Raw genomic sequence first — 24,954 nt, forward strand, 5'->3', positions numbered from 1 at the left:
AATCAAGTTCCATGAAAGCTCAAAATTTAATCTCATGCAGAGAAATGTCCATAACTAAGTCCGATTTGGAGGAAACAAACTGCAAACTCCTGTCTTTAACAGGATGATCACTCAGATCACTGGACAGAGAGCCACGAACAGGAAGTGAAAGACCAGCAAGCTTTTCACGTATCACTGGGTTTAAAGCTTCTTTTCCCTGCAGGAGCACAAAAGGCACAGACAACTCTACTTAGGTCACTCTCACTACCACTGACTCCGAGTATTTATTTTCCCTGGAGCTGAACCCTTGCCAGTACCAATAGCCATCGCTTAAATATCCTGTCTGGTTTCCTGACTGCCGCTGACCCGGGAACTGCCGCATTCCCTTGTCTGTCTGCACTTGAAACAGTCCTCTTCCGGCACGACCGGGGACGACTGTCCTCAAACATGGAACACCGCCTTGTGATATATATTTACATCCCAAAAGATTTGGTGATAAATACCAGGCTTTCCTTTCATCCTCTGAAGATGTTGGCAACATTCTACTCCTTGTGCAAGAGTAAGACAAGTTATTGCTCATTCGGTTTATTATTGAAAATTACACCTCCGCCCTACCTGTCAGTTAACACGATGCGAGCGTCTCTCTCCTTCGCGGGGAGCTGTCTTTCTACAATAACAAATCTGATGTCACTTATTCTGGTGTAGCTACCTACCGGGCCCCAGAAAAAGCCCAAGATCCCTGAAGAGCTTATGAACCCCATCTCTTTTTCCAGCCTCATTTCCTTTCGCCTCCCTCAAACCATCCTCTAGGTCAGCCACTTCAAACCACTCCTTTCCCTAACACACCATCTTCTTTTATTCATTTATTTATTTATTTTCAAAATTTATTTACTTTAAACATTTATTTGAGAGAGAGCGAGCAGGAGCAGCAGGGGCGGAGAGGGAGAGAGAGAATCTCAAGCAGACTCCCCGCTGAGTGCTGAGTGTGGAGTAGACCCAGGGCTCCATTCCACGACCCTGAGATCAGGACCTGAGCGGAGACCAAGAGACAGAGGCTTACCCGACTGTAGCACCCAGGCGCCCCCACCGTCTTCCTTTATATTTCCATGCTTCTGGGTTGTCTCTTTAAAGAACATGCTTTCCCCTTTTCTCAGCCTAACGGCCTCTTCTAGAACGTCCAAGAATCACCTCAAATGGCACATTTTCTGGGAAGCCTTCCATGACTCCTGCAGGAGTAATGAGTCCCTGCCGCCCCATCTCTGGGCCTCCCATTGGGCTGGCTGTGAGGGCCGTGTCATGCCTCTAAGGCTCTGTTCCCCAAAGCCCAGGTCTGCTCTCGGTCACATCCCTGGTGCCTGACTCATGCAGGCACTCAGTCTGGAACCCAGCATGGGTTTGCTGAGTTCACCCTGCTACCGCTATCTGACCTGTGTGGGTAAAGCGGACAAAGGTGGGTTTCCTGGGCAGTTCTGCCTCCCGGGGTAACTGTGGCGTCTGTCCTCAGTGAGCCTGCTGGTATTTGTAGCTGTTTTCCTTTCGCTTCAATTAGGAATCTCATAAATTGGTCCCATTTTGAGTCTCTCTTGTGAAAGAAAAAATATTGCAAGATCTCACTTAGGTATGGGATCTGATAAAGTCCAACTCATAGAAACAGAGTAAATTGGTGGTTACCAGGGGCTGGGAGGTGAGTGAAATGGGGAGATAGTCATCAAAGGGTATAAAATTTCGTTATAAGATGAACAAGTCCTAGAGACCTAATGTACAGCACTGGACTACAGTTAACGATACTGCACTAATAAAACTGGGTAAATCCTAGTGCTCACTACATACACACGCAACTATATGAGGGCGTGGATGTATTAACTAACCTTAATGTAGTTATTATATACATGTGTATTATTTATATGTGATATATATATATCAGGTCACCTCAGTGCGTACCTTAAGCTTACACAATGTTGTTTGTTAACTATATCTCAATTAAAACCTTAAAATATGTTAAAACAAACAGAAAATTCGCTCACTTCTTTAAAGCACACGGAGCTTTAGTCAAGACTCTCCTTATTCGGCATTGTGGATGACACATGAGTAAATGTTGAACTGAAGTACATTTTTCAAATCAGAAGACAGATACCATAGGCAGTCTCTGTTAATATTTATCCAAGTCTCTTGCTGTGATTTAAATCAGGAGACATCGAGATCATTTTCACAAAACTCACTACCAGAGATTGGAGGAAACAGAAAAGCACACTCATGTCAAGTTTATAAATTAGGAAACATTGTTTTTGAAACCACAGTGATTATTGGCCTACCACGTCTTTTCCTGAGCAGAACACACTCATACTGTTCTTCTAGGACGTAAAGCTAGCTCTGGGTGCTCTCAGGGTGAGATATTTCCTAGTGACACCACCACCCACCACCAATACTTTAGAGTTCGACTTTAGGGTTCGATGGTGGCTCAGTTCTAACAATGAATTGGACTCATGACTGATGAATTCCCTCACTACAAGCATCAGCAATCATGTTGCCTTTTGAAACTTGTATCATCGACCAAGCCTCCTTTAGCCTGAAAGCACCCAACAAACTGTATCAAATACAGCATAAATCCATCAACTACTAATTAGGAAATGCCCACTGTGGGCTCACGGCCTAGCACACTGCTAAGTACTGTGGTGGATATGCAAAAAAGTCAACAAAAGAAACTTTCCTTTGATGACAGATCATAATGAGGCTTTACACAGTCAGTTCCTTACTTTAATTTTCTCAGCAAGAACTTATAAAGAGTTCATCATGTGCAAGGTACCCCAGGGAGGCTGCTGGGGAGTCTGCGGATATTGATCCTGGAGGCAGGCCACAGAAGGTGAGACAATGCCCACAACATCAATGCCCACAAGCTCACGTGAGAGTCTCAGTAAATGTGCCAATGAAATGCTGGGGAAAGGAAAAAGGAGCTTGTAGCTGGAAAGGCTGCAGGGAGGGGCAGGGGAAGGATCAGAGCAGACACTGAGGAGGCTGACTTTGTGGCAACTGAGCTCAGTCTCTGAGCAGAAGAATGAGAGAATGCAGCAACGTGGGGGAGGGGACAATATGCATAAAAGTTGCTGGGCAGAAACAAAGGAGATACTTTGAGGCCAAAGGGGTAGTTCCGTTGGGAGCTCAGGAGAAAATACAAGTGGATAGGTGGGTTGGGGCAATCTCACAGGGCTGTGAGTACCAGGCTAAGGAATCTGAAAGTCAATCAATCCACAAGCTTGTAAGATGATTTTTGAGAAAGTGAGTGGATGAACAACATTTAAGATTATTTGGCAGCAGTGAGACCGAATTAAAGGAGGATACAGAAGGACTGCTGTGGCTGTTGATTCCGCTCCAATCCAGGTGTATGAGCTAGAAACCACAGCGAACCTTCTGGTTAATGTTTACAGCTACTGCCAAATTGAAATCTATTAACTGCTGGGGTGTCTTGTTTCACAATGCTTTGGCTTCAAACACATCTGTATGAAGTCACTTGTCACTGGCCCTGAGCAGTATGCAGGCTTTCTATGTGCACGGAGCTACTCTAAGTGTTGTAAGACAGTGCCAAAAAATATACACAGAAAAATGCTCACCATCTCAAAGAAGACCAAACTTGTGGTAGAATGTCTACACGCCGCATAGCCCTTGACGTTTATCAGGCACTCTGCAAACGACACTGGACTGAATTCAATTTTGTTGTTGTTGAATCCAGAGAAGACAGTACTATAACTTCCGCTGGTATGATGGTGAAATTTATGTGTTAACCTGACTGTGCCCAGAATCTCCTATCTTTAGAAAACCCTCCCTTAACGGTTTCCTTCTCCAGCTAATGTCCTTTTGATTCCCTTGACAATCAAATGTCATTTTTTTTAAAGATTTTATTTATTTGACAGAGAGAGAGGGAGCTCAAGTGCACAGGCAGGGGGAGCGGCAGGCAGAGGCGGAGGGAGAAGCAGGCTTCCCGCCGAGCCGGGAGCCCGACGCGGGGCTCGATCCCAGGACCCTGGGATCACGACCTGAGCCGAAGGCTGACGCTTAACCGACTGAGCCACCGAGGCGCCCGACAGTCAAACGTCTTGAATTACCTATATCTGTCGCCTCCTTCACTTCACACACACTTCATTCTGGCCTCTGCCTCCATCACTGCACCCGTGTAGCTCTCCTTAAAGTCCTGTAAGACATACACTCTACTAATCCAAAGGACATTTGCCCGACTTTCACTTTACCCCTTATCAGCACTTAAATTGTTCTCTTTCCTTGGCCTCTGAGATGACATTCTACCATCTATTCTGTCATATTTTTCACTCTTATTTGTCAACTTCTCCTTCACTTAACTGTTAAATGTGGAAGTTCTTTGGGGCTCAGACCATGCTTCCTTCTCTTACTCCATTTCCTCTCTATGATCTAATTTACTTTTGTGGCTTCACTACCGTGTGTAAACCACTAACTTCCAAATACCTCCAGATACCTCCTCAGATTGAGGACCCAAACTGTTTCCCTGTGGATGTCTTAAAATGGCCTCCATTCAAGATGTCCCCAAACTAAACTACTTTTTCTCAATCTATACCTGGTGTCCCTCAGGTGCTGCCCATTCACATGAAGAAGGCTGGCACCTGGGAATTATCCATGATATCCCTCACCCAGTAATATCTATGTCAGCACTAAGTCCGATCTACTCTATTTCATAAATAATGGTAAATCTATTGACCATAAATAGGGCGCCTGGGTGGCTCAGATGGTTAAGCGTCTGCCTTCGGCTCAGGTCATGATCCCAGGGTCCTGGGATCGAGTCCCGCGTCGGGCTCCCTGCTCCTTGGGAGCCTGCTTCTCCCTCTGCTTATCTCTCTCTCTCTCTCTCTCTCTGTCATGAATAAATAAATATAAAAAATCTTAAAAAAAAGAGTTAAAATCTATTGACCATAAATAATGATAAATCTAGTTACTTCTTTCCATCTTTCCCACCACTGCACTAGTTCAAGCTACCAATACCTCTGCCTGATATAACCTGTCTTCCTGGATATCTCTATTCCTCCTCCATTCATTCTTTATAATAGAGCCAGGTGACCTCCTTAAAATGCAGACTGATTATGTCCCCTTGCTTCAAGACCTTCTACGGTTTTCTATTGCTCTTATGATAAATAAAGACTATAACACAGTCTGCAACATCATGTAAGATATAATCCCTTTTCTGGCCCCTTCTTAGATCATGCTCCTTCTTAATCTCTGATCTCTGATCACACTGACTGTGTTCAGTTCTCAAAAGTACCAGGTATCTTCCAGACCCCTGTTCCTTCTGCCCAGATTGCTCTTCCATTCTGCACCCCCCCACTTCTACTCCTTTAGATTTCAAATGTCTTCTTTCGAAAGCCTTCCCTAACCACCAAGCCCCAAACAGATCAAGTCGCCTTATACTTTGATTTCATATAACTCTCACCAGTTTTCCATTACACTTGGTTTATGTCTTTCTCCATCCTAGACCATGAACTCCAGTAAGAAAAGAGGTTATTTCTGGGTTGCTTATCAGAGTATTCTAGCACCCACTATTCTGGGCAAAGTGTAATTAAATTAATGAGTAAATTTGTGAGTAGGTGAGCATGTGAATGAATGATGGTAATGCTGGATTTTTGTACTCAGGCTATCAATATGCCTCTTTATCTTCCTCTGCAGCACAAACCCATGAATCAAGGTCAAGCATATACTATCAAGTCCAGTTCAATATAAAAAGTGGTTCTGAGAACCCGGGGCACAAGCTGCACGGAGAAGAAAACATGGAAAGGGAAGGACTAGGAGAGTCTGATCTGTGTTCTCCAGCTTAGGCAAGGAAAAACCAGCATCTCTACCTTATTGTCATTCTGAATACCAAACAAGAACTAGCCATATCTACTTCATGAATGAATTCCTTAACTCACTTAGATCATTTCGTAAATATATAGGAAAAAATCACTTTCACATAATTTTTTAAAGGCCAATCAACTAGGATCTTCTGTAAGGACTTAGAGTACTCCAAATTCAGTACCTCTGCATGCACTAAAGCCAACACTAATATATCTCCCACCAGCTTTCAGAGTCCATCTTTAAATAAGTTTATAGTACTATATCCCAAAGTCTTCTACAAATTCTTGGTCTTAAGCCCAAAAGATATTAATCAAAGTCCAAGTCATTTATTAAACTGCAAGTGGCCATAAAGCGGAGTTAATGCAATTTGTCAGGCAGAGCAAACCAAGAAACGGCTTGACCTATGAGCTTTTAGGACCGTCTTTGAAAAGCTGGGTAAAATCACCAGGGAAGAGGTTAAAATTCAACTTTGCTTTATGTCCCTCTTTAAATCATGTAAAGTGCAAGCATGGTCCTGACAATTTACGATTATTAGTGATAACTTACCAAACAGAATAGTTCCTGAGTTTTCCCATAAGGATTTTTTAAAAGTTCAAAATGCTACTTCGGCAATGTGGTTATTATAAATATCCTTCCTCTTTAAATCACAGATTTTTAAAGCAGTTGTCATTTGAATTACAAAATCCCAAATCCCAGAGAAGTCATTGTAACGATTATGTTAATTGGGTACTAATATTTTACTACTTGTATTTGGCAGCATGTTTTTTTTTTCCTGGAAAATTCCTCCTAGCTGTATATTTCAAAATTTAAGACTTAATGAAATTAAGACAATTTATTTTTATTTTTTATTTTTTTAAGATTTTATTTATTTATTTGTCAGAGAGAGTGCGTGAGTGAGCACAAGCAGGGGGAGCAGCAGGCAGAGGGAGAAGCAGGCTCCCCACTGAGCAGGGCGCCTGATGCGGGACTGGATCCCACACTTAACCGACTGAGCGACCCAGTTGTCTTGTCCCAAGACAACTTCTTTTTAAAAAAATAACCAAGGCAGTGTTAGGCAGCCTTAGTTATCTATTGGTGCATAAGAAATTAGCAGCTTAAAACAACAAACCTTTATTATCTTACAGTCTAGGAGCAGGGACCTGGCAGGGATTTGGCTGGGTTGTTCTGGCTCAAGGTCTTTCAAGAGACTGCAGTCAAGTTGTTGAGGGGAGGGGGCTACAATCATTCTGCAGCTGGACTGGCCCTGAAGGCTCCACCTCCAAGGTCATTCTCATGGTGGTGGTTGTCAAGATGCTTTAGTTTCATACTAACTGTTGGACTGGGGACCTGAGCTCTTCATTCCATACTGCCTGTGGGACTCCCTCGCTTCCCTTGCATCTGGGTCTCTCCATAGGGCAGCTCAAAACATGGCAACTGCTTTCACTCAGAGTGAATGATCCAAAAGACAGAGCAACCAAGACAGAAGGCATGATGCCTCTGAAGGATCTAGTCTCCAAAGCTGCACATTTTCACTTCCACTTGACTCTGTTAGAAACGAGCTGTAAAGTCTAGCCCGTGCTCAAGGAGAGGGAACTTGGACTCCACCTCTTGAAATACCAAAAAAATTTGTGAACAGTTTTAAAACCATCCTGTAGTGGTGGTTAGGATGATTAGAAGCATGGGAGTTAGACACACTTGGGATCTTGTCCGTGCTGCTTGTCAACAGTGGGTCCTTACACAAATTATTGAACTTATGCCACAGTTTGTGTGGGATTAAACAATATAACATGAAAAAGAACTTTGTAGAGCCCTTGGTCATAGTAAGCACTTCCTTAATGCTGCCCCCGCCCACCAGTAATTGATGAAGCTAACTATTGCGTGCCCACTAAGCAGAGACTATGCAGTCCTTTGCCCTGTAGGAGCTGATAGTCTAGGAGTTTGAAAGTAAATCCGAACATGGACATAAAAAAGCTAATGAGATTTTTCTTCTAGAAATCTGAGGGCTTTGCAAAAACAGGCAGGCAGAAAAGCAGTCTATTCCACATAAGGAAATCAATAATGTGTTTAAAACATTTTTGTGTGCTTGCTTTTTTAAAGAAGAGAGGCAGTCTCTTCAAGTTCAACTTTCTCAGGAGCACTATGTGTAAAGCAGACAAAAGCCCAGCATCTTGCATTAGTGGAGGGTGCTTTGCAGCTAGCCTGGCCCACTCTTCTGGAGACCCCAAGGCCCTGGGGCAAGTTGGCTAGAGCACAGTTGGCCAACCTGCATGAACAGATTGTGCCTGGCATTGCATATACAAAGGATCAAAGGTCACAGTTTAAAACCATGCCAACTTAAAGTAGCCGTTTAAATCAAGAAAACAGTTTCACACATAGGTTCTGAAAGGTAATGGTTTTTCTCCTTTAAAAACGTGCAGTGCTCTAAACATCAGAGTCTGAAGGGATTACCTTTCGGTCAACCCCTGCTTATTCCTTCTAAAAAAAAAAAAAAAAAGCCCATTTTTACATGATTGTCCCTTTGTATCTTCTTAGAAGTTAGATTTCATAGTGAAATAATTTGTGTTTTACACAGATTGTGTTATTAGATACTAACTATAGGCTTCCAACAACTTGTAATCAAAGTAAAAATAAACAAAAACCCCTAAAGCCTATTCTTTTCTGAATTCAGAATTAGAGGTTAGAGGAATTTCAGCATTGGTTAGCCTAGATATTCATGTTGTTTATCTTCCCAGATTCAAAGCCCAAATAATTTATAAGAATTTTTTCTTCTGAATTTCACGTCCTGAGTTCCAAGGCAGCCAAGGCAAATTTTCAGTTGGGCCACTGGAAGTATAAAGATTAGTCAAAGATTTCACTGAATGCTCCATATCCCTGATGGAACACTTAAAAAAAAAAAAAAAAACCTAATTATGGAAAACCTGAGAAATGGAGGTCAACTATCTGAACTCAAACACATTATAATATTTTAATTATTACACAACATCAATGCCCTGCTCTTCAGAGATGCTTGCTTTCAAGCCTATTATTAGCCCTGTGTCAAACTTTATTACTGGAGTATGGGTGACTTTCTGAAGATCTCTGTGGTCAATGTATGTGGATATCAAGATAACAGGTTTCGCAAATGTCACGTAGGCTTTGAAAAAAAAATTCACAGATTCCAGGCTGATGCTAAAGCCAGCTCACTTAGAAATATACCATGCATCTGCACCCACTGCAGTTTGAGAATACAGGCTTGTTGAAGCCCACATTCCCAGCAAAAAGGCACCAAGCAGAGGTGTTGGGCAAGCAGAGAAGAATGTCAGTAACTAGGTACCAAGTAGTAAGAGTGTAGGCTCTGAAGGCAGAAGATGTGTTTTTCATCTCAGTGATATCATTTACCATCTGCAGAGCCCTGGGCAAGTAACTTTAACTGCCCGGAGTCCAGGAGTCTCAAGGCTATGTGATTCACAGGTAGCAGAATTAATTGCGACACACACATATTATGTGGGGCACATTGGAAGGTCTGGGTCATGTCTGACTCAGGGGATCCTGCTTCACATTTAATGATCAGGATACATGTTGAAAATCAAATTTCTTCCGAGTCGTCACACCATTATGGGTATTTCTCAGCTAACTGATGGAGGCTCAGCTATACATATGCCCACTGAATACAGTTTTGCTCTTATTGTTGTTTTGATATATTTGTTTTGAGATCATAACCTTGTCTAACATGATGTTGGATGTCGTCAATGTCACTGTTTTTTCACTCACAGAGCTTAACCATGTAGTTACAAAGACTAGTTAGTTGGACATGAGAAGGCCCAAATAAAAGAACGTATGCACAGTATTTAAAAATTGTAGGGGCAACTGGGTGGCCCAGTCAGTTAAGCATAGGACTCTTGATTTCGGCTCAGGTCATGATCTCAGGGTGGTGAGATTGAGCCCTGCATCTGGCTCCGTGTAGGCGTGGAGCCTGGTTAAGATTCTCTCTCTCTCCCTCTCCTTCTGCCCCTCCCTCCCCCTCTAGAAAAATAATAATAAAAAAATAAAAATAGTAAAACTACATGCAATGTGATATTCTGAATTGAATCCTGGAGCAGCAAAAGGACATTAGTTGAAACAGAAAATATGAATAAAGTCTAGAGTTTAGTTAGTAGTATTGTACTAATATTTGTTTCTTAGTTTTGATAAATAAGCCATGGTTATGGATATTAACATTAGGGGGAAATGGGCAAGGAACATACAGGAACTCTACAATTTTTCTTTGCAAACACTTCTGTTAATCTGAAATTAGTCCAAATGAAATGTTTATTTTAAAAAAATCACATTGTATTATTCAGTGCAAGTTGCCTGTTCCTTTCCCTCCCACATCCCCGTACCTCTACTACTTTGCACTGCCTAATTCCTAAGTGCCAACACCTGCGTTTCTTTTCCTGCGAGTTCTTTCTTCCATCTGAAGACTGACGGCTTTGTCCTCCCCAGCATGAGCGACCAGGAACTAATGTCTGATGAAAGTTGGTGGGTGAATATTCAAACTTTTCAATCCTGGAATGAGAGGACTCTGAGATATGTTTTGCCTGGGCCCCCAGAATCTCCCTGGGAAGATCAAAAACTCCGGTTGCCAAAGGTAACTTGCCTTTATTGGCTCCTTTCCCTTCCTTATTTCACTTTCCTAAATAAGCTTTTACCTGAATCCTTATCTCATGGTCTGCTTCTGGGAGAAATCCAAACCAGGACATTATTCCTAACTGTATTTGCTGACAAAGCGGCTATTGGATATATCAGTTCAAGGTAATTTATGGGGAGATATTATAGCCGCCCTGGATTATCTCTGGTCCCTGGAAAAAGCACCTCACTCCATACCATGAGCAAAATCACCAAATTATAAATATGCTAGGAACTGGCACATGAAAGCCACACATTTTTGGATGTGTGAAAAAGAAATGTTCGGAAGAATGCTAACAAAAACTTATATTAACTACTAAAAGGCATTCAGTCATTTATTTAACCAAACTTCCTGAGGATTTTCTACAGTATATAAAGTGATCAAGACAAAAAAGGTCCCTACTATGGAGTTTATATTTTTGTTGGTGGAAATGGACAAACAACAGGAAAACAAATTAATAAACAAGATAATATCAGATAGTGATAAGTGATGTCAAAACAAAACAGGATCATATGATAGAATGACCTCACTGGGGGCAGGTTATAATCTATTAGATTAGGGTCAGAGGGGTTCTGTCCTTTCTGAGAAGGTGACATTTGAGCTGGGGCCTGAATGACAAGAAAGAGTCCTCTGAAGATAGATAGACACACACACACACTCTCTCTCTCCCTCTCACACACAGATTTTACTTTGTTGCATTCCTCCAGGTTCTTGTATCTTATAGCACATCACCATAGGCTAATCCTTACCCAGAAAGGCCTTTTACCACAACATGACCACCCCAACTGGCCAACTTTCCATTCTCCCTGAACTTACAGACAGTACCACCTTGCCTAAGAAGGGTCTCCCAACACTGACAGAAATCTCTCTGACAAACACATATATCAGGAATAATTTAATATTGATTTTAAAATCCAAATTTCATAAGCCACCCATAACCATGTGGATATACGTGTCATTTCTGTTGTGCAGTAATAGTCTAGGCACATTGCCGGGGAAGTCAGGATTTGAGAAACTAATCTCTGGCCAGCAGTACTCTTCTGAAGGAGGGATATTTCAATGGTTCAAACAAAAGAAACACTTCAAGGACTCAGTAAAGCCCCAAATTTGGTTGAATGGGGAAAAGAGGAGGGGGAAAAAAAAAGCAGCAGTTGATATCAAGTAATCTTTTATGGGTGAAGATAATTAAGTCTCATGGCTCACAGCCTCTCAGAAGGGTGCTGCACAGAGTCTTCTCTTGCTGCAGTATCCAACATGGGCCATTGTTTTGACTCACTTAAACTACAACAGCTTTGGTTTTTTTTTTCTTTTTTTTATTATGTTCAGTTAGCCAGCATATAGTACATCATTAGTTTTTGATGTAGTGTTCAATGATTCATTAGTTGCGTATAACACCCAGTGCTCATAACAACAGGTGCCCTCCTTAATACCCACCACCCGGTTACCCCATCCCCCACTCCCTCCCTTCTGTGACCTTCAGTTTGGTTCCTGGAGTCCAGAGTCTCTCACAGTTTGTCTCTTTCTCTGATTTCCCTCCCTTCAGTTTTCCCTCCCTTCCCCTATGGTCCTCCACACTATTCCTTATGTTCCACATATGAGTGAAACAATATGATCACTGTCTTTCCCTGCTAGACTTGTTTCACTTAGCATAATCCCCTCCAGTTTCACCCATGTCGACGCAAATGGGTATTCATCCTTTCTGATGGTTGAGGAACATTCCATTGTGTATATGAATCACATCTTCTTTATCCATTTGTCTGTTGAAGGGCATCTCGGCTCCTTCCACAGTTTGGCTATTTAGACCTACCCTATGACCCAGCCATTGCACTACTAGGTATTTACCCCAAAGATACAGATGTAGGGAAAAGAAGGGGCACGTGCACCCCAGTGTTCATACAACAGCTTTGTAAAGTAAGAATCACTATCCCCATTTTGCAGATAAAGCTCAAAGAGTTTAATTAACTGGCCGAGAGTTGTAAAGGTAGTAAATGGCAAAGCTGGATTCAGACCCCATCAGACAAACCAGATTGTGTGATTCCAAAGCCTGGTCCATGCCCTTTCCAGAATGCCGACCTACCTGTAAGCTTTCACAGTGATACGTCAGAGGGCATCTGCCAGCCCTAATTCACAGGCAAATCTCACTCTTTTCCCAGTGAAAAGAACTGATCAGGTGTCATTGGCCTCAATTCACAACCCGCCCACTCAGGTAGTTAACACAGCTGTCACCCTCACCTGTGAACAACAGAGGTAAACAACACACTATTTCATGGTTAAAGTCAATGTTTGTGGGTGGGAATGTGGTATAGCAGAAAGAATCCTGGAAAGAACGCTAGACAAGCTGGGTTATAAATCTGTCTCTGTCGTGGTGGAGCTTTAGTCCCAGAGAAATCTTGTCACTTCTCAGGGACTCCCACTTCCTCACCTATAAATAAAATAAGGATGTTGGACTCAGTTTTCAATAGCAGTCCACTGGCATTTGAGGACATATAATTCTTTCTTTTGTAGGGCTGCCCCTGGCATTACAGAAATTAAGCATCCTTGACTCTGGGCACTAAAAAAAATCTATAACCCCTTTTTAAAAATTCCAGTTAACATACAGTGTTATATTAGTTTCAAGTGTACAATATAGTGATTCAGCACTTCCATATAACACCTGGTGCTCATCACAAGTGCCCTCCTTCATCCCCATCACCCATTTCACCCATTCCGCCCCCCACCTCCCCTCTGGTGACCATCAGATTGTTCTCTATAGTTAAGAGTCTGTTTCATGGTTTACCTCTCTTTCTCTTTTTTTCCCCTTTCCTCATTTGTTTTGTTTCTTAAATTCCACGTATGAGTGAAATCACATATTTGTCTTTCTTTGACTTATTTTACTTAGCATAATGCATAAAACTCTCTATCTCCATCCAGGTCTTTGCAAATGGCTGAATAATATTCCATTATATATAAATAAAAGACCCTAGAGACTCCATGAAAAAACTTTTAGAATAAATAAATTTAGTAAAGTTATAGGATACAAAATCAATCCACAAAAATCTGTTGTGTTTCCATACACCAGTAATAAACTTTCATAAAGAGAAATTAAGAATAACATCGCTCAGCATCAGGGAAATCCAAATCAAACCTCAATGAGATATCACCTCACACCAGTCAGAATGGCTAAAATTAACAAGTCAGGAAACGACAGATATTGGCGGGGATGCGGAGAAAGGGGAACCCCCCTACACTGTGGGTGGGAATGCAAGCTGGTGCAGCCACTCTGGAAAACAGCATGGAGGCGCCTCAAAAAGTTGAAAATAGGGCTACCATACGATCCAGCAATTGCACTACTGGGTATTTACCCCAAAGATACAAATGTAGGGATCCAAAGGGGTACGTGCACTCCGATGTTTATAGCAGCAATGTCCACAATAGCCAAACCGTGGAAAGAGCCAAGATGTCCATCGACAGATGAATGGATAAAGAAAATGTATACACACACACACACACACACACACACACACACACACACACACACACACACGCAATGGAATATTATGCAGCCATCAAAAGGAATGAGATCTTGCCATTTGCAACAACGTGGATGGAACTGGAGGGTGTTATGCTGAGCGAAATAAGTCAATCAGAGAAAGACATGTATCATATGACCTCACTGATACGAGGAATTCTTAATCTCAGGAAACAAGCTGAGGGTTGCTGGAGTGGTGGGGGAGGGATCGGGGTGGCTGGGTGATAGACATTGGGGAGGGTATGTGCTATGGTGAGTGCTGTGAATTGTGCAAGACTGTTGAATCACAGATCTGTACCTCTGAAACAAATAATGCAATATATGTTAAGAAAAAAAAAGAAGATAGCAGGAGGGGAAGAATGAAGGGGAGTAAGTCGGAGGGGGAGATGAACCATGAGAGACAATGGACTCTGAAAAACACACTGAGGGTTCTAGAGGGGAGGGGGGTGGGGGGATGGGTTAGCCTGGTGATGGGTATTAAAGAGGGCACATTCTGCGTGGAGCACTGGGTGTTATGCACAAACAATGAATCATGGAACACTACATCAAAAGCTAATGATGTAATGTATGGTGATTAACATAACAATAAAAAATAAAAAAATAAAAAAAGAGGGCACGTTCTGCATGGAGCACTGGGTGTTACACACAAACAATGAATCATGGAACACTACATCAAAAATTAATGATGTAATGCATGGTGATTAACATAACAATAAAAATTTTAAAAAGAGAAATTAAGAATAAAATAAATAAATAAAAATTAAATAAATAGAAGGCAAGTTAAGAAAACAATCCCATTTACAATTGCATCAAAAAGAATAAAAAACCTAGTAATATATATATATATCACATCTTTATCCATTCATCAGTCAATGGATACTCGGGCTGTTTCTATAATTTGGCTATCGTAGACAATGCTGCTATAAACATCAGGTGTATGTATCCCTTTGAATTAGTATTTTTATATTCTTTTGGTAAATACCAAGTAGTGCAATCGCTGGATCATAGGGTACTTGTATTTTTAACTTTTGGGGGAGCCTCCATACTGTTTTCCACAGCGGCTGCACCAGTTTGCATTCCCACCAATAGTGCAAGAGTGTTCCCCTTTCTCCACATCCTTGCCAACACCTGCTGTTTCTTGTGTTGTTGACTCTAGCAATTCTGACAGGTGTGAGGTGGTATCTCATTGTAGTTTTGATTTGTATTTCCCTGATGATCAGAGACGTTGAGCATCTTTTCATGTGTCTGTTGGCCAACTGTATGTCTTCTTTGGAAAATGTCTATTCATGCGTTCTGTCTATAACTCTTTTTAGTCCTTGTAACAATCATATTTCCAAATACCCCTAGGCACTGCCTAGCAGAGAGGCAGTGCCTTTGTTGAGAAACACTGATGGATGATCTCAAGTTCTATAAGGCCCTCTGACTACTGGGCCAAAACTGTCATTATAGCATGTGGCAGGGAAGTGGGGGTGAAGGAGGGAATCGCAGGCCAATTCTACCATTGTAGGGTACAATCAAGATCATATTCTTGAAAGGAAGCCATACTGCTGGTATCGTTTATAGATCGTCTAGAATACTATTAAAGAAACTTTCAAATTGAATTTATATAATGTTCATATAAGATAAGTACGCAGAAACTAGAGGATATTACACTAAGTGAAATAAGTCAATCAGAGAAAGACAAGTATCATATGATCTCACTGATATGAGGAACTTGAGAAATAGGCAGAGGATCATACGAGAAGGGAGGGAAAAATGAAACAGGACGAAACCGGAGAGGGAGACAAACCATAAGAGACTCTTAATCTCAGGAAACAAACTGAGGGTTGCTGGAGTGGGGGGGGGGGTGGGAGGGATGGGGTGGCTGGGTGATGGACATTGGGGAGGGTGTGTGCTATGGTGAGTGCTTGAATTATTTAAGACTGACGAATCACAGACCTGTACCCCTGAAACAAATAATACATTATATGTAATTAAAAAAAATTTTTTTAAAGATAAGTGTGCAGAAACACCCTGCAACAGTCATCCCCTTCCTTCCAGCAAGGACTAGGTTCAGGGTGGCCATCCCAACAGCCCCACCCTAAGGATGGATCTATATGCAGCATCAGTGATAAGCAATGAAGAAGGCTTCCAGTGTAAACAAATCCACAGCCTGGTACACCCTGCCTACTCCTCCCTTGTTACAAGTAACCCCAGTGAGCTCCAGGTATGTCTCCTGGTGCTAAGTTCCTAACCTTCTCACACAAAACACCTACCTATCAAAAAAAAAAAAAAAAAAAAAGACCATATTTAAAGTACTGGCTCAGAAGGCCCTTTGCCTGTAAGTGATTGCCCCAAATACTTTAGCCCAAGCAGATCTCCCTTCTCTCAAAATAAATATAGCATTTCCAGTCTGTAATTGAATTTTTCATTAAATTGTATAATTGTCTACTGTTCCTTAATCACACAACAGACATTATTAGTGTTGCCTTCCTAGCTTGAATGCTAGGTCCCAAAGTCAAGGGTCATGTCTTATACTACTTTTATATTCCCCAGAGTGTCTAGCACATTCCTGGGAACACAGTAATGACTCAATAAATATGTGTTCTGTCTTTGATTTTTTACAGTGATTCCAAAAATACCACTAGCTTGGCCAAACTTACATCCTGCAGGCTAATAAAAAATTTTATTTATTCAGCATCTTTTCCCAAGTAGTTTTCAAAGTACTTTTCAGATGACATTCCTAATTCTCACATACCCTACATGTACTATAAGGAATAAATAAAAACACTAAAGTTTACAGGATGAAAGCAAAGAAAATTAAAATTGTATGCTCTTTGATGAGGGGTATACTGAGAGCTGCCAACTGGATATGTCTCCCAAACCCTACTGAGTCCTACAGAAAAATTCCACCATGTCCCTATCTTGCTTCAAAGATTAAAAACTTCTTGACTTTGCCAAGGCCCTGAACAGGATCCACCTGGGAAAGCTGGTCATATCAAGTTTGGGTGTTACCATTAATCCAAGGAGAATCATACCAAATTTGCATTCTGAGCTTAGATCCTAGTCATCACCTGAATCTATCCACATCCTTTGTCCAACTCACCACATCCGTCTTCTCAACACTTCAATTTCTGTTTTACTACAAACTAAGGTCATCAAAAAATATTTATTAAACAACTATTCTATGACAAGCAAAGCACTGTTTTGTCAATGTCTCTAAAGGAAATAAGATGCTATGCTGAGTGCTAATATAAAAGAAATAATTCCTCTTCATCCTTGCTCCACTTTCTTTAATCTTTCTAACTTGCTAGGCATCAAAGTGGTACCTTTTCTTCATTCATCATCATCTTGCCCAGGGATTCTGGTATCTTCTTCTACCCCTAGGTCAAGAAGCCACTGTCGAGGCTCTGTCTTCAGTACTCTTTCCATAATTTATCATTCATATAGGCTCTCCCAGACTGTTTTTCACTTTGCTTTGCCAAATTGAGGTTTTCTGGAATAACAATAACCTAGCCTGAAGATGTCCAAAGAAGGGGCAGATAGGATGAATTAGGATCTCGTATGCCATCATCCTGACCAGGGACAAAGGCTGCCTGGCCAGTGGCAGTCAGAACTGGAAGACCGACGGAAGCTTATGACCAGCCATCACCAAAGTTGAGTGCATCACTGGTAGCACCTTTTGTTTCGATAAGCACGTGGGGAGAGAACTCTGGATGTCTCTTTTGTAATGGTCACACTCTACTTTTTTTTGATATGGCAACTCAAGGAAAAATATAGATATGATGCTTATTATAATAAAGTACATGTCTTAAGCAAGAAAAAATGAATTTTTCTTTGGACCAATGACTTTATGGTAGGAACAGAGGTCCTTTAGTTCTTTAAAGTTTTTAAATAATAGAAATGAGGAAATAATCAAGGAGGAGTTACTGGAGCAAATGTCTAGCATAGCAGGCTGTCCACCATAGGTAAGTACAGAAAAGCACCTATTCAATTTGCAAAATCCTTTGGTCTTCTCCCACGGAATAAGGGCTTTCTCAGAGTATTCTCTTCCACCTGTGTCAAATCCCCGTGAAGTGAGCATTTTCCCTGGGATACACGTTTCACTTAGAAGCCCTGCCAGCTGGAGATAGACTTGTTTATATTTAAACAAATTCACAATCTAAGAAGTATAACTCATTGGGATTACAATGATATTATTCTAAAGAAAACTGATTGAAGTCTTGTCAATCACAAAAGAAGCAAAGTCTAATCAAAGCAGTAAACACATCTGGAAGTTTTAAGGACTCTGCAGGAGAAATTATCTACTGATTTTGAAATGGAGCATTTGAAGGTAGGTTTAGATGTTAATTAAAAAAACACAGCCCAACAATTTCTGACAAAATCACAACCTTCTTATGAATCATTATTCGGTAAAATTGATGCCTGACCCAAGGCTTCATTTGCCTCTATTAAAAGGTAGTGAAAAGCAAGGACTGAAGAAAGAAGTTAAAACTAAACAAGGATCCTTTCTGTCCTTCTTTTAAGAGTCTGGTACTCATTGCAGAATTGTCTTTAGCTTAAAGCAAAAACAACAACAAACAACACAAGAAAAGAAAACTGCTTCCGAAGGATTTTCTGCATCAGACCATGATGAGCTGGTATTTTTTCAGGAAGCACAGCCATGATTACACTTTTATCTGTTTTACTTAACTGACTAAAAATATTAATGGTGAGGGAATAAAATAAGCAAACACTATTTCTTGATGCTCATATTGAAAATTGTAGCTTGTTAAATAAGTGATCTGAATTAGAGCTCGACTATCCAAGGCATTCCATGTTAATTAGACTAACACTTTTTATGCCTGCTGTGTTTACAAGCATCCAGCAAAGAGTGGAAAAATATAAAAATGAATAAAATTTATTTCCTGTTTCGAGGAACCATTCCTAGCAAGGAAGACAGATATGAAAAAACAGACCAGGAAAATGAAAACATATGAAATAGGTGTTCTTGGAGAGTTTCAAGCAAAGTCCCAAAGGCTCTGAGAGAAAAGAGAAATTCAATAATTAAATGAATTCAAATCATAGCCCCCCAAAGAATATTAAGAGGGCCTCTTGTTTATTCCTCATTTTTGTTGTTGTTGTCTGTTATTAGCATGCAAGAAATATGAAGACCAGGGAAGTTCAACAGTTTGCAAAAATTACAAAGCCGGCGGGAGGCAAAGCTCAAGGGGGACCAAGTTCCCTGACACCGAGTTTACTATGGTTTCATATTATGTCATCCTAACTTAAGGGTTTCTTGTATCAAAGTAGAACTTTCGTTTGGAAATTACATGTCTAAGTACTTGTCAGTGGGTCTGCTGTAATTTTATTTTATTTTTTTTTGCAGGAGGTGGGGGCTAGATAGAAGGTAGAGAGTTGTGAAATGAATTTTTGAACTTTAAAAAAATAGGCACTTTATCATTGATTATTTCCTCCCTTTCTATGAGAACAGAATAAAGCAAAGAAGCAAATGTGGTATAGATGGAGATCACAATGCTAGGGGATTAGTGAGGAATCGCACTGCAAACATACACATACATACACACACACACACACACACACACACGAGTGGGACAGCATGAATAATTTCATCAAACAGCACAGACTGTCACTGGCCCCTTGTTCTGACTAAAGGTCAATGTGCAAAGGAGGACCTTCTCATAGGCCCAGATGTCAGTCCATATCACAGGTTGGTTTTCTCTCTTTGCCAAAAATGGTTCTTTCTTTCACATTCAGACTTGCTGAGGAAAACATCGTCATCATCATCAACCATAAACATCTCTTGCCAAGAAGACAGAAGATTCTCAGCTGTGGCAGATTCCCAGCTGGTAGCAGGGGAAACATAACTTAGTTGGGAAGCCCCAGACAGATACATAAAAGGGAAATCCATCATATCAGGCAGGTGTCCAATGAGCAGTACAGGCCGTAAATGCTATGGGGGTTATGTGTCAATACCTCAGCCCTGGGTGTTAAGCATCATAAATTTCACCGAGGAGAAAAGTGAGTCTCAGAGGAGCTGATGTGCCTGTTGGTGGTAAAACTCAAATTCAAATTGAGGTCCAATGGGCACCAAAGTGTTTGCCCTCGAACCACGCCCTCTCCCCCTGTATATACCAGCTTTGCTTCTTTCCTCCAAGAAGGCTAGAACTTGGTCAGTGAAGACCATCAGAGCCTTTGCCTGATTTGGATCCAGACACACAACAGGAGGTAGGAACCTGTCCTGGAACTGATGCAGTGATATACCTGTTTTTGACTTCCCTGTGACATGATGGGCCATTTACTTCCGAGAAGAATGGGTTATTGACTCAGTCATGTCCTGTGTGTACATCTTAAATCCCAGTTGCCTGAGGAAGCATTTCTGTCAGATGTACTTTCACCTCATTTAGGGCCAGATGGCATACTCTCTGAGACTTGGACAGAACGAGCCTTCAATAAATGCCTGATTGCTAGGACTGACTCATGTTTGTGGAAGCAGACACAATAAGATCCAGGAAAAGAATACCTCGCTGTTCCTACCTGTCTGTGATATGCAACTTCAATTTGCTTGTCTTCAGAGCATTCTACATCTGTTTTTTTTTTTTTTTTTTTTTTTTGCTTAGTGTTCCTTTGATAGGGAGAAATTAAATAACTATGTTCATTGTATGTAGGATTGTATGTACCTGCACAGTATGACACTTCCCATAGATAGGAAATTCAGGCATGAAAGAAAAATATTTTTTTGTTACTGAAGTACAGTTAACATAAAAAATATTTTGAAGGATTATAATGTCTTGACTATGGATGACTAATAATCTAAAAAGAGTAAGTTATCTTGTTTACAGCTTAGAAATTAGTGAACTGTGTAATGAGATGGCTAAAATAGCTCATGAATATTAAGCTGCCTTAATGGATGCAGAAAGTCCAGAACTAAGGATTTCACATCTGAGTTTTAGATGACAAACATGATGAGGGGTATCGTGAATGTGGACTCTGGGGCATGTTGTCAGGGCAGGGGAGGGTGGGACCCCACTGTGGGTGAGAAGAACTGCAAGGATAGCAAAAAAAAGAAAGAAAGAATTCAGGAAGAAGGGGCATAATGTTTGTTTTCAAATATAGCACTTAAAGGGAAGAGAGATTAGATTCATTGTGTGTTGCTCCAGCAACTGAACAGTAGGTCAACAGGTAGAAGAAAATGTTGATTTAGTACAAAGCAGAACTTTCTAAAAATGAATCTCTCCTATAATGGACTGGCCAGCGAGGAAGCAAGATTCCCAGCTGATTATTTTCAAGAGGTGGGCTGGCCCATTTACAGAAAGGGCTACTGAGGTGGAAGTTCATGCACCTGATAGGTACCTCTGAAGGTGGTTACCATACTCATCAAACATTTTATTGGGCATATTATTAACATTATACTATTCAAGGTTGGGAAAAAAAATCACTTCCCTAAAAGACACCCTCATTGCTTTGTTTACACAATGAGCAGAGGGCTGACTCCAAAGCCTTACCAAATTCAGTTCTTATCAAATCAATGTTCAGAAAGTGATTAGATGAGCTGAAATCTCATATTATTTAAATCATTACCACAGAGGTTACAGGGTTTTCTTTTAAAAAAAAATTGAGGGTTTTTATGGACACATGTGAACACATTAAGTTATTTTCATTATTGACATATCTTTAATTGTTCTCTAAAACTAAACCAAGTCTCTGTAACTGTGATTTACCAATGGAAGAGAAGTTTAATCTTCAGGTTCACAAATTTAATCAATATAACCCATGCCTGTTTTTCTAAGTTAAACAATCTACTGTGCCACATTCTCACTGTATCACTCAGATTTATCTTTACATTAACAATGCTTACCAGCAGATAGTCAAAAAGGCTCGCCAAGTTGGACCAACTTCAAGATTTGTTTCCATGCTGGGGTATTTCATGTGCTTGGCAGAAGCAGGCTGCAACTGGGGCTCCATTTATTACATTATGCTATAAACATTATGTCCAGACCTAATGAGATACTCCACATGACAATCCCGTAGGTAACCAAGCACTGTAAACATCTGTTAACACAAGCACCAGATATAGCATAGAGAAGATGCCTAGTATCCATTTTAAGTGGTTTATGATGTGGAGTCTGCTGTTTATGCACTAACAATAATAAAAAAAACACAGCCCCAAACTCTGCCTAGAACAAATATTTGCAAGGCAAAGTTATGCTCAGTTTGAAAAAAAAAATGCACTGGAGAGTCATGGCTTTGTCACTGCCTTTATAGACTTTCATTTCACACTTTTGCCTATTAAGTGTTGGCTTTCCATCGCATTCAGCAGACCAAAACTATAATTTCACTGTGATATATTTACTCCAAATGGAAAGCTGAATGTTGGCTCACCAACTTTCCTTAGGCTTATGTGAATCAAAAAGTTTACAAGGGTGGAAGGAGATAAAGGACGGGCCGTGCTTAAACCACAAATGATGTCCAAGGATCTCTGGGTGAAAACACATCCTTCCAGCTCCATCTGAAGTCCATCTGAAGAGAAACCGTAAATAACCAGAGACCCCTAGAAATCTAATCTGGGAACAAGCTCTTCTCAAAAGGAAACAGAATCCCCAATCACAGAAAAGATGGAACAATCCTGTGGACTAAGTCATTTTGTTTCTATCTAGCATTTTAATTTCTGGAAAATATTTCACCTTAATTACCTCCAAGGTCTATATACCTTGGCACCCCAGAGAAAAGAACTAGCAGGGTGACCCATGTGTAAACTAGCCTAGAACACCAATTGCTCACCGCACAGCTGCCGCAACATGTATGAAAGGTGAGTGCCTTCCCAGGCACACGTGCCAGGGATTCTAAAGGTAACTCTTTAGAGTTACCTAAAGGTAACTGTGCCCAGCTGCACCCCGGGAATCTCAGACCTGCAGCTCCAACTCGGGCCTGGGCCTCCAAGGTTCTGTACCTACACATACCTACACATAGAACCCTCATCCTCCTATGCAAGTCTCCTGAGAGCCCCAGGAACCTCCTCCTCCAGGCTTCAGCTCCTCAAAGGCAATGAGTTTAGTGTTTTAAAGCTAAGCAGGGTCGGGCCTGGTTAGTACTTGGATGGGAGTTTAGTGTTTTTAAGTCCGTGGTATTTAAATCCTATGCAGGAACTCCTGCGACTTCCCAACCCTCTGGCCTCCCGTTACCTTTCCCTGTCCCTTCCAAAGTCTCCTGGCGGCACAAATGGGCGGGCGGCACCTTTCTGGCCTCCTCCTTCCCCCCCCCCCCCCCGCACACCCTACTGGCTCAGGCGCCGACACGCCTCCCCAGGCGCACACACGCGCGCACACACACACAGCGCGCACGTACACCCATACAGCACGCATACCCGAAGCCAGGTTACCAACTCCCGCAGCCGGGCCCGAGACGGCGTCCCCACTCGGGTTATATATAAAGCACTCGCCCCAAAATAGACTCCCCCACGCACCCGCGAGTGAGTGACCCTGCCCGGCACCCTGTGCACGCCACCAGCACCCTCTCCCCTGACACGCGGCTACCCCACTCACCCGCAGCTCTCATGCCTCGGGCAGTTCTGTCAAAACTTTAAGCCTAGTTGATTTCATAACCACAAGTGTGTCAGGGGCTGGGGGTGTTCGGCTCGCCACGATGTCCACCCGTTCCAGCTCCTGGGGACTGGTGGCCGTGACTCTACTGACCCCAGCTCCGCGGGTGCCAAAGCGTGGCTGCAGTCTGCACAAACGCGCAGAGGGCGGTGCGCTTTGGGGAGGAGCGCGCGGTGCCGTCGCGCACAGCCCGACGACCTCCCCTCTCCTCCGGTCGCGCCGCCAGGGACCTCTCGCCGCTCCGCGGCGGCAGCTTCAGCAGTTCCTGCCCCAGCCCGGCTGATGATGTCAAAGAGAAACACTCGCAAAACTTTTACTTTAACAATCCTGCCTTCAGAGAAAACCCCTCCAGGTACCGCAAACACTGGCCACAGCAGGGACCAGCGTGGGATGGTTCGCCTGTCGCCCCAACTCCTGACGCCCACCACCAATGTCCACACACACACACACACACACACATCCACAGCGTGGATCGGGTTACAACAACCCACCAGCAGAAAACAACTTCTTCGCGAGGAGGAGGGGAGCACAGCCAAACCCCAAGTCCCCCGGGAAAAAATGACTCGTGTAAATACATAAGCCAGATCCCCACTTTCATAAACAACTGGTCCACTCCTAGGCCCCCGGGCACAAAAGGGGGAACAGAAGAGCCCGACTCCCAGAGCCTCTCCCGCCCCCCGCCTCCAGTACCTCCGAGTCTCGCCTCCGGATAGAGAGCGCGGGTTCGCTTCCGCGCTGGGGCCGAGGGCGCGGGGGCCTCCGGCCTGCGTGGCCCCAGCCCGGGGTCCCCGCCGCCGCCTCGGCTCAGCAGCAGCCGCCGCCACCGCCGCTCCAGCAGCCGCCGCAGCCGCCGCCGCCGCCGCCGCTCCCTAGACCGCCTCCTCTTCCCATGGCTGCGCCCAGCTTGGCAGCTCGCGGGCTGTCAGGCTTGGGGAGGAGGAGGGGGCGGGGTGAAACGGGAAGGGAGGACGGGAGGGGATGGGTGGGAAACGGCGGCCGCCGCTCACCAGGGGTCACGCCGGGCCCGGCCCGCCGCCCCCGCGACCCGGGCAGCAGCGGCGGGGGGAAGCACGAGTTCGGGGCGACCGGTTCGAGACCCGCTGCGGAGGCGCGGAGTGCCGTCCGGGCCAAGCATTCCGAGGAGCTGGGATGAAGCGTTCCCCGCGAAGGAGTTGGAGTTGGTGCGTGTCACTCTCTCCTGGGCTGCGCGGCTCCTCCTAGAGGAAAGTATTGGTAGTGGCAGGACACTTCCTCTCCGCCCACTCCTGTTCCCGAAAAGAAGGCAGGACCTAACAGAGCATTAAGTGCAGTCAACAAATTGAAAGGAACACTTAAAGAAAAGTTAGCAATCTGCAGGAACGGAGGAAAAAAGCGAGCAAGACAGCTTGGAAAGCGTGATTAGCCAACCAAACATTGCC

General features: G+C 42.8%; 1 protein-coding gene across 9 annotated transcripts in view; it reads right to left on the bottom strand.

The window, feature by feature from the left end:
• Positions 1-24,657, bottom strand: part of GHR (growth hormone receptor) — a 257,251-nt gene extending 232,594 nt beyond the window's left edge. For 3 of the 9 annotated variants that reach the window (XM_027604931.2, XM_027604925.2, XM_027604921.2), the window contains exon 1: positions 24,544-24,657. Coding sequence is in view for 3 of the 9 variants with exons in the window: in XM_027604919.2 (XP_027460720.1) it covers positions 23,480-23,492 (13 nt within the window). In the remaining 6 variants the exon portion in view is untranslated. Of the gene's footprint in view, positions 1-23,479; positions 23,609-24,226; positions 24,371-24,543 lie in introns of those variants that run through there. The other 6 variants (XM_027604930.2, XM_027604924.2, XM_027604928.2 and 3 more) reach the window with 4 other exon arrangements.
• Positions 24,658-24,954: the final 297 nt, after the last annotated feature.

The sequence above is a fragment of the Zalophus californianus genome, chromosome 5 (assembly GCF_009762305.2).
Source record: "Zalophus californianus isolate mZalCal1 chromosome 5, mZalCal1.pri.v2, whole genome shotgun sequence".
In the NCBI taxonomy this organism is placed as follows: Eukaryota; Metazoa; Chordata; class Mammalia; order Carnivora; family Otariidae; genus Zalophus; species Zalophus californianus.